We start from the raw sequence: 10,316 nt of genomic DNA, 5'->3' as shown, positions 1-10,316 counted from the left end.
AAATTTCCAGCAATTCCTCTCTCTGCCTCTTTCTGTTTGTCTCTCTCAAATAAATAAATAAAAATAAACAATTTTTAAAGGGTTGGAGAGATGGCTTAGTGATTAAGCACTTGCCTGTGAAGCCTAAGGACCTAGGTTTGATTCCCCATTACCCACATAAGCCAGATGTAAGGTGGTGCATGTGTCTGAAGTCCATTTGCAATGGCTAGAGGCACTGATGCGCCCATTCTCTCTCTCTCAAATAAATAATGACTTTTTTTTAAAATCCAGTTTAAGGGCTGGATAAGATGGCGTAGCAGTTAAGGCCTTTGCCTCCAAAGTCAAAGGACCCCAGTTCAATTCCCTGGGATCCACGTAAGCCAGATGCACAAGGTGGCACATGCATCTGGAGTTCGTTTGCAGCAGCTAGAGGCCCTGGTGCGCCCATTTTATCTTTCTCTCTCTTTCTAATAACACACACACACACACACACACACACACACACACACACACACACACACACACACACTCTCTCAAATAACCAGCTCAAAATGCGACTGAGGAGAAAAGGGGGTCGACCAACTTCAGCAGCCAAAAAAATGAGTCACAGTGAGTTGGCAGCATTGCTTTTATTGCCCCCCGGCCGGGGGCCCGCGCCCCTGGCCGGGTCGGGTGGGGCGCAGCCCCCGCCGTCAGCCGCGCGCCGTCCCGCGCTTGCCGTAGCGCAGGCCGAAAGAGTTCCAGTTGTAGGCGGACAGGTCCTTCTCGCGCTGCACCAGCACGGCGCCGCGGGGCGCGGGGATCAGGCGGCTGCGCGCCGCGCACAGGCCGGGCCGCGCGCGTCCCCCGGAGCTCTCCAGGGCGCACGGCGAGGCCCCGCGAGCGCTCGGCCCGGGCCCCGCAGCCGCTGGCATCCTCTCGGTGGCGCACCGCGGGCTCTGCTCCCACGGCGGGAGCGCCAGGGCTCCCAGCCGCTGGCCTAGGACAGAGAGCACAGGGAGGTGAGGCCAGGATGGCTTTGGACACCCTCTGAGCAACCCCTCCTCCTGTGTGGGCCGTATTTCCCCCACCTCTGCAAACTCAAGTCTGAGGGTCCCTGTGACCTGCTTAGAGGTTAGGCAGTGGGCTCCGCCTTCCTCAGCCTCTGTGATTTTTGAACATGTGCCAGAATTATCCGAAATCACTTTATTAGACTACTTCCGGACCGGAAAAATGGTTCTGTGGTTAAGGCGCCTGCAAAGCCAAGGGACCCAGGTTCAATTGCCTAGGACCCACAGAAACCAGGTGCACAAGGTGGCTCCCACGACTGGAGTTCATTTGCAGCAGCTGAAGGCCCTGATGTGCCCATTTTCTCTCCCTTTTTTTTCTCACTTTTTTCTCTCTCAACTAAGTATAAATAAATAAATAAACTACTACCCTTTAGGAAGCAGTTTGAAAATCAAAGTAAGTCGAGCGCCTGGTCCCTCTGTCTCTCTGTCTGGAGGGTCATTGGACTTGTAGAACCTGCGCCTGACGGGCTGGAGAGATGGATCAGTGTTTTCTGGGTTCAGATCAGTGGATCAAGTACTGAGTTATATGAGTTCAGATTCCCCAGACCTCACGAAAAAACAAAAACAAAAACACACCAGAAACGGTGGAGGGCTTCTGTAATAACAGCCAGATGAGAGGCAAAGACAGAATTTCCCTGACCAGGCGCTCACTGACAAGCACAACAGGATAGCCGAGACCCACTAACCTGGCAACAGAGCTGTGAACAGAGGCCTCACTCATACTAGCTGGAAAGCAGGGGCATAGCAAGCATGGATATATATCTAAAAGTTATCTTCTCTGGCCTTCAGACGTGCGCCAGGGTGCACGCCACACAGCAAAAAAAAAAAAGAAAAAAAAAAAAAAAGGAAACGGTGCCTTGCACATAATAGGACCTCATTAAATGCTTGTTAAATATAGTGAAAACCTGGAGTAACAAAACTCAAGAAAGTAAAGGGCCGGAGAGATGGCTTAGTGGCTAAGGCGTTTGCCTGCAAAGCTAAAGGACCCAGGTTCAATTCTTCAGTACCCACATGGGTACTGCCTAAGGTACATGGGGATGCACAAGATGGCACATGCTTCTGGAGTTCATTTGCAGTGGCTAGAGGCCCTGGTATGCCTATCTTTCATAAATAAATAAAATGTAAAGAAAGTAGAGGCTGGTGAGATGGCTTAGTGATTCAAAGCGCTTGTTTGCAAAGCCCACAGACATGGGGTACAGTTTCCCAGCAATCAAGTAAACCAGATGCACAAAGTGGAGCATATGCCTGGAGTTCATTTATACTGGCAAGAGCTCTCTCTCTCTCTTAAATGAATAAAAAAAATAAATATAAGCCACTTGTTTGGGATTTTTTCCCAGCTCACAAGCCCCATCCTCTGTAAGGACCTTTCTTTCTTTTCCCTTTCTTTCCCTCTTACTCTGAAATAAACCTTATTCTTTTTAAATAAATAAAAAAGAAAGAGATAATTCTGCTCCCACACACCTGTGATCCTGGTCTTGAGGACAATTGCAGCCTCTAATATGCTTTATCAGGACTCAATGAAGACCAGACATTATCTAGGTCACCCAACAGGGTCACCTCCCCCAACATAGGTGTAATTCCTCCCCTTCCTTCTGGGGACTAACAGAGCTAATTCCATAGGCACTTCACAGACAAGGCTCATTAAATTCTCTCTACCTTTTGGCAGTGAAACAGGGCAAGTAGCTCTGAGTAGACAATAAGTCCAGCCAATTAGGGCAAGAGATTAGTGAAAATGAGGCCTGGTCTGAGTGGGTGTGCTGGGGTGGAGGGTGGCATTGAGCCTGGCTCCTCAATGTCCTGGCACACTTTGGAGATGAGGAATGTGGCCATGGTCCAAGGTTAATAACAGTCTGTCTGGGCAATCCCCTTCTACCCTTACTGTACTGCTGAGAAGGGAAGCAGCATCTCAATTTCATAGACATAGTTGTGGCTTTGCAGAAAGAGCCAACAGCTAGGGTCCCTGGGCAGTGGTGGCGTTCTCTGGAGCAACCTCCAGTGCCAGGAAAGAAGACACTTGGGGAAGTGCCTGGGGCTCTGTTCTCTTTGCTTTGGGACATGGTGTGAGCAGGCACCATGATGTTAAATGTACAGGGTGTGTTCTGCCTCCCTTACCTAGGAACAGAGGTCCAGAGAGGCCAATCGACCAGTTCTAATATGTTGATGACCAAAAGGCGTTCAAACCCATGCCCTGGACTTGGGGACCAACATCGCTGTAGCTCAGGCCACTCACAGCCTTGCTTCTGGGGCACCCTGGCACCTCCTGGGATCCTGTAGTTTTGGCTGAGTATCTTTGGCTCAGTCTCTTTGCCTCTTTGGACTTCAGTTTCTTCAGCTCCTCAGTTCTTCCAATAAACTCATAAGGTTGTAAGGCTGACCTTATGTCGCTGTGTGTGTGTGTGTGTGTGTGTGTGTGTGTGTGTGCATGCGCGCACGCACGCACGCGCATGCGCTCATCTGCTCATATGTATGTTCAGGTGCGGAGGTCAGAGATCAACATTGCAGTCCTCCTCATTTGCTCTCCACCTTATTCTCTGAGACAGGCTCTCTCACTGAACCTAGAGTTCATCAAATCGACTAGACTAGCCGGCCAGCAAGCCCCAGCGGTCTGCTTGTCTCTGCTTCCCCAGTCCTGGGATCACAGGTGCATGCCACCACACCCAGTGTTTTGCATGGGTACTAGGAGCCACATCAGGTCCTCATGTTTGTGTGGTAGGTACACACTTTACCCACCAGGCCATCTCCCCAGCTGCTGAGGTCCCCTTTCCAAATCCTATCAGAGTTCTGAAGTCACAGATAAAAGTAACTTGCATAGTAAGTTCCTTCCCAATATCCACACAGGGAAGTGGTTGCTGGAGGGCAGAGGACACAGCGTCAGAAAAGCATCGGAGTTGGGGGGGGACCTCCTCTCAGAGCAGCGGGATGCCCCCCCCGCACCCCCTCCCCCCCCCGCACTCCCATGAGCTGTCTGTGGGCCAGCCTGGTTGTTTAAAAACACAGAAACTCTCATTTGCAGTAGCTCACTTGCTCCTTTTTCCTGGACAGTGCATACCTACGGGCCTAGGTCTCTCCACTGGTGCCACCTTTGCCAAGGGCTCCCCGAAGGCGGTGGCGCACAGGAAAAGCAGCAGCTGCCATGAAGCCAGAGAGTTCATTCTGGCGGGGGAGAGGCAGGTCTGAGAAGTGCCCTGGGGCAGAGACAGAGAGAAGCAACAAAGAACTAGGTCAGGCACCGGGTCTAAGGGAGGAGCTGGAGGAGAGGAGAAAGTGCTGCTTGGAGGCATCGTGGAGAGGAAGGAGCCTGGAAGAAAGCCGCAGCGAGACAGGGGGAGATCGCTGGCACAGAGCAGTCAAGGCTGACTTCATGCGAGGTGAGGGCTGTCCGGAGGGCTTCCTAGAGGAGGTGATGAAGCAAGAAAAGTTAACGAGGGAGGGAGGGAAGGAAGGAAGGAAGGAGAGAGGAGGGAATGAGGGAGGGGGGAAGGATCTGAGTTGGCAGAAGTAGTGGATGGCTCAGGTCAGAGCATGGCGGGGTTGCAGGCCCCCTTGCTGGATTGGAGTGCTGAAGGAGGGAGAGACGTCTGCGTGGGAGTGAGCGGCAAGGGGGGCACTGGCAAGGATTTCAGGGCACGAGTGGGTTCTGAGGTTCAGCCTTTCCCCCTGGAGCCTGGGAACAGGCCTTCTTCCCTCATGCTGGCTCCTGCATCGACTGATGGTGTCCTGTGATCTGCTCTCCCTGATTCTGTCCTTGCTCCTCCTGCCATGGAAGAAACCTGGTCCCTTATCTTCTCTGGGACAAAAGGAAGAAAGAGGCAATCATTTTGCTTACTCTCAGAGCTCTTCACAGCCTTGAGGACTGTCATTAAAGTGTCTTATTGCCTATAATTCAGGGAGGAGAAAAGCCTTTTCTTTTTTTATCTTATTTTATTTTTATTATTTATTTATTTGAGAGTGACAGACAGAGAGAAAGAGGCAGATAGAGAGAGAATGGGCACATCTGGCTAACGTGGGTCCTGGGAAATTGAGCCTTGAACCGGGGTCCTTAGGCTTCACAGGCAAGCGCTTAACCACTAAGCCATCTCTCCAGCCCAAGAAAAGCCTTTTCCTGATGCAGCGGGTGAGCTGTCAGCGCTCTGCTCTCTGTGGGCTCTGGGAGGATAGGAAGGAATTGGCCTCATGAGTTTGGCTGTTGACTTGGGAGTCATGCGCTTGGGTCCTCATTTGTTCCTTTCCCCTTCCTCCCTCATGATCCCCTCAACCTACCTCTCTAGCTCCCCAGTCCAGCTTCTCTCTGAAGAAGCCATCAGACATTTTGAGGCTGTCCAAAAAATGGAATTAAGGAAGAAGCGCTGGGGAGGTGGGCAGCCCTTCACATTGAACAAAATGGTTGTCCAGGCCAGACCTAAAGCTTCGGGCCCCTGTGCCCAATGCTTGTTCACCTAGGAGAGCAACACCTGCTGCCCTCTGGCTAAATGCACATGTTATGCCGACCAAACTGCCCAGTAAGCACTTCTCTTAATGCTCACACCCATATATTAATGCTACTCTCAGTTTTGGTTAGAGAAGCTTCTCTTTTCAGATGGCGGTGACCACTGGGATGACCCAAAAGTCACTATAGTGCTGAGAAGAAATGACAGTGGAGTGTTCAGCACTGAGACATCTGTCTCTATCACACCTTCCCAGGCTCAGGGTCAACTGCAGAAGAAGTGACAGAAAGAATGTAAGAGGATTAGAGATATGGCTTAGTGGTTCAGGCACTTGCCTGCAAAGCCTAATAAGGACCCAGGTTCAATTTCCCAGAAATTGACATAAGTCAGATGCACATGGTGGTGCATCTGGAGTTCATTTGTAGTGGCTAGAGGCCCTGGTATACCCATTTTCTCTCTTTCTCATATATAAATAAATAAACAAATAAAAATATTTAAAGAATGTAAGAGCCAAAGGAAGGGTAGAGCTGCTTAGAATGCTATCTTCCAGACACAAAATGGCCTGGATATCCATGACCTCACAGAGCCTGACACTACCTACACAAACCCTTCATAATAGGAGGAAAAGATGATGACATCAAAATAAAAGAGAGACTAGTTGAGAGAGGGAGGGGATATGATGGAGGGTGGATTTGAAAGGGGGAAAGTAGGGGTGGTTTATTGTCTGTAATTATAGAAGCTGTCAATAAAAAGGTTTTAAGAAGCTGGGTGTGGTGGCTCACACCTTTAATCCCAGCACTTGACAGACAGAGGTAGGAGGATCGCTGTGAGTTCAAGGCCACCCTAAGAATACAGAGTGAATTCCAGGTCAGCCTGGGCTACAGAGACACCCTACCTTGAAACCCCCCCCCCCAAAAAGTGACAGGAAAGAGAGCTTGCTCAGCCCCCTGCATCCCTCCACTCTGCGCCCCCTTGGCCTCCCTCACCACAGGAATCATTCACACATGGTGAGGTCAAATCTGGCCCCAACTCTGCCCTTATTTCCAGGAGACATGAGCAAGCCACGCCTGGCCCATGTGCAGGCACCAGTGATCAGTCTGTAAAACAAGAGCCCTGAACTGGTCTGGGCTCTGGCTTTCTGCTCAGATGTGGCTGCTCATCCTTGCAGACCGTGTTCTGTGACACCCAGGAAGCCAGACCCTTTCTGATGCCGCCATATGGCCTAAGCTGGGTCATGTAGAGTCCAGATTTATCTACCACACAGAGCGATGTAAGGACATTTTGGGTCTTGGTCACAGGGGCCAGGGTGGTTTGGAGATCATTCCTGGAATGTTGCCTAGGTGCCAGTACTACGCTAGGTGCTGCGGGTGCTGACATAGCCTCCCACACCTCAAATTTCTATGTGATCTCACAGGCATATCATCACTTCAAAGTAACACTACAGAGCTGAGGAGGTAGTTCAGTCAGTAAAGCGCTGGCCTCAACATAATAGCATAAATGGCACACGAGGTGCAGGTGAGGACACGGAGGCAATGGAGCCTGGGAGGCCCGACCTGGAGGCTCCAGGGAAGTTTTGGCAGGGCTAACACCTGAGTGAGTATGTGTGCACCCGATGACAAGGGTTGCGGAAACACTTCCCCCAGGGCCTCAACCTGGGCCGTGGTGCCAGGGTGCAGAATTGGCGTGCAGGGATGGGTGCAGAGCTGCTGTGAGCCCTCCATCAGGATGCAAGCTTCCGCAAAGAAAGATCCTCACGGCTGTGTCTTGGAGGTGTTTGAGGCAGGCAGCGGTGTGTATTTCTGAAGATGGCACCTCCTGGCTGCTCTGGCAGAGTGGAATGGGAAGTGAAGAGGGCAGGCTGTGTGGCTGGAGGTGAGGGAGGAGGGGAGGGCAGGCTGTGTGGTTGGAGGGAGGTGATTCTTCTCACTGCTCCTTCACTCCTGTAGTCCCTCTGCTCCCTTATGGACAGCACTTGTTATGTGTACCATAGAACTCTACCTGCCTCTAACACACATCCTTCATGTAAACACGTACCAAGCACATAATACACATGTACACACTACAGATACCATACTACACACAAAAAATACATGTACCACAGATATCACACATACCCCAAATGCATGCCACATATACTTCTTGAATTCGCCACACACCTAAAATACACACACATGCCATACACGTACATTCTCCTACATACGTACCACATCCCACACATACAAAGAGACCCCCTGACCTCCAGATCTTCTACTCTTGGTTCACTGACTAGTACACAGGGCACTTGGTAAAATTGAATTGTTTTTAAATAAGCCATCACTGTCTAAGGGGCCAAGAGAGGTCTGTGGTGGACAAGTTTTGAAGTCCCCTTTCCCCATGGAGATTTAAATCTAGTCAATAGAAGAGAAATTCCAGGCCTGGTCAGAAAGCTTTTGAAATGGGGAGGCTTCCTTCGTGGCGTAGCCCCAAGTTCTTAGTGAGAGGTCCAGCAGCACATGTATGTGATTAAGCTTATGTTTTGGTGGGGGGAACTGCTCAGAAGAGTCCCATTGAGTCTATAAGTCCTGAGGGGGTTCCCTGGCTCCTGCAAAATAGCTTGTGTGGCCTTATATCCCAACCATGGTTTCTTCACTGCGTTTATTCTGTCCACGGTAGGAGAGGTGCGTTGGGATGTCCAGGGTCCTGGCTTCACATACGGAATGCAAGTCAGTGCATTGTACCCAGGCATCCCAGGATAAACCAACCAGCCTGGCAGTCAAGAGCAATCAGTTAGTTCCCCTTACCTTCTGCTTCCTTGGTGACTCAGTCAGCCTTAGGACAAAGGCCTGCTCCCCAGATTCCCCCTGTATCAGGGTAGCCTCTTCCCCAAGTGCATATGCCTGAGCAGTGTACCTACCTTGGCTGGGTCCTGGCTCCAGGGCTGCTGCAGAGGAGCCACCTGGGGAAGTGGATGCCCTGAAGGAGGGTGTCAGCTCCTGGGCTCACTCTCACCGGCTCCCTCATCGTGGCCCCTTTTATGAAGCCTGGGTGACGTCTCCAGGCATAAACCCACCGCTGCCCCCCCCCTTCTGAGAAGACTCCACGCCCTGCGGCTGCCACCTCCTGGCTCTTATGTCTAGAGCCAGCCTCTCCCTCGACCCCAGAAGCTTTCCAAAGCTTCCCTCTCAATCTTACTAATTTCTTCCATCCTTCTCCACCCCCTTCCTCTTAGCTGGAGACTCATTCTGCCCCAAACAAAGAGGAGAGAGTGCCTGGGGGAGTGTGTGTGAAATATCTTGCCTCTTTAACCAAGAGCCACACACACACCCATTTGAAGTGAACAGGCCAGAGGAGGAGAGGAAGGGCACAGTCTGACCCAGAGCTCCTTGCTGCCCGCATGCTGCCCACTTGGAGAGAAAGCCAGGTCAGCTCTGGCCTTCCTCCCTGCCTCCCTCCTTCCTTCCGAGCAGAAAGCGGCTCCTGAGCTGTAAACTGTGGCTGGTGGCAGTGGCAACAGGCATTCTTGCTTCTCTCTTCTTCCCTCAGTTACTGAGGACTTACATAGAGTTTTGAGATGCGCCTGATTTGATATTGTCAGATGAGCTAGACAGTTATGGAAGCAGCTGGCTATAAGAAAGGAGAATGAGGGGCTGCAAAGATGGCTTAGTAGTGAAGGTGCTTACCCGTGAAGCCTAGCCACCCAGGTTCGGTTCTCCAGTACCCATGGAAGCCAGATACATAAGGTGGCACATATGTCTGGAGTTTGTTTGCAGCAGCTGGAGACCTTGATGCACCCATTCTCTCTCTCAAATAAATAAATAAAATATGAAGAAAGAAAACAGAAAGGAGAATGAGCCAGGCATGGTGGTGCACACCTTTAATCCCAGCTCTTGGGAGGCTGACGTAGGAGGATTGCCAGGAGTTCAAGGCCAGACTGGGGCAACAGAGTGAGTCCCTGCCTCCAAAAGCAAGCAAACAAGATGGTTCAGTAGTTAAGGCACTTGCTTACAAAGGCTAACAACCCAGGTTCGATTTCCCAGGATCCATGTAAAGCCAGATGCACAAAGTGGCATATGCATCTGGAGTTCGTTTGAAGTGGCAGGAATCCCTGATGTGCCTGGTTTTTTTTTTTTTTTCAAGGTAGGGTCTCACTCTACCTCACTCTAGGCTGACCTGGAATTCACTATGTAGTCTCAGGGTGGCCTCGAACTCATGATGATCCTCCTACCTCTGCCTCCTGAGTGCCGGGACTAAAGGCGTGCGCCACCACGCCAGGCTGTTTTTTTTTTTTTTATTTTTTTTTTATTTTTGGAGGCTTTCCCCTTTGTACACTAGGCAGACACTTCATACAGAAAGGGTCCTCAGTGGGGCTTTATAAGTGATTTTCTCTCTTTATTTCTTCTTCTTTCTTTTCTTCCTCCCCTTCTTCCATCCTCCCCACTTTGTAGTTTTGTTTGTCTTGGCTGGCCTGGAACTCACTGTGTATCAGGCAGACACCGAGCTGGAGGTAATCCTTCTGCCTCCGCCTCCCGAGTGCTGGGACTGCATGTGCGCATCACCACTCGGGCGTTCTGGTCTGTTTCTTTTTCTTTTTTGGTTTTTCAAGGTAAGGTCTCACTCTAGCCCAGGCTGGCCTGGAATTCACTATGGAGTCTCAGGGCAGCCTCAAACTCATGGTGATCCTCCTACCTCTGCCTCCCGAGTGCTGGGATTAAAGGCGTGCGCCACCACACCCGACATTTTATTAAAAAAAATATATTTTATTTAGAGAGAGAGAAAGAGAAAGAGAGAGAATGGGCATGCCAGGGCCTCCAGCCACTGCAAATGAACTCCAGACCCATGTGTCCCCTTGTGCATCTGGCTTATGGAATTGAACCAGGATCCTTTG

At 50.7% G+C, this 10,316-nt stretch overlaps 1 protein-coding gene across 1 annotated transcript; it reads right to left on the bottom strand.

Annotated features, from left to right (window-relative positions):
* Positions 1-671: 671 nt before the first annotated feature.
* Positions 672-4,180, bottom strand: Kiss1 (KiSS-1 metastasis suppressor). Its single transcript, XM_045143158.1, has 2 exons — positions 4,078-4,180; positions 672-958 (listed from the first exon to the last, which is right to left on the bottom strand). The coding sequence occupies exons 1-2, from the start codon at positions 4,178-4,180 to the stop codon at positions 672-674; spliced, it is 390 nt and encodes a 129-aa protein (XP_044999093.1).
* Between the last annotated feature and the right edge of the window lie 6,136 nt (positions 4,181-10,316).

The sequence above is a fragment of the Jaculus jaculus genome, chromosome 1 (genome assembly GCF_020740685.1).
Source record: "Jaculus jaculus isolate mJacJac1 chromosome 1, mJacJac1.mat.Y.cur, whole genome shotgun sequence".
NCBI classification, from domain to species: Eukaryota; Metazoa; Chordata; class Mammalia; order Rodentia; family Dipodidae; genus Jaculus; species Jaculus jaculus.
This window is presented reverse-complemented; position numbering and strand designations above follow the sequence as displayed.

Bases quoted from the DNA above. Each gene is read 5' to 3' on its own strand.
- Kiss1 (XM_045143158.1), bottom strand. From the start codon at position 4,180: ATGAACTCTCTGGCTTCATGGCAGCTGCTGCTTTTCCTGTGCGCCACC. The intron at 959-4,077 runs GTATGCACTGTC...TCTCTGTCCTAG, and splicing joins GGAGAGACCTAGGCCCGTAG to GCCAGCGGCTGGGAGCCCTG.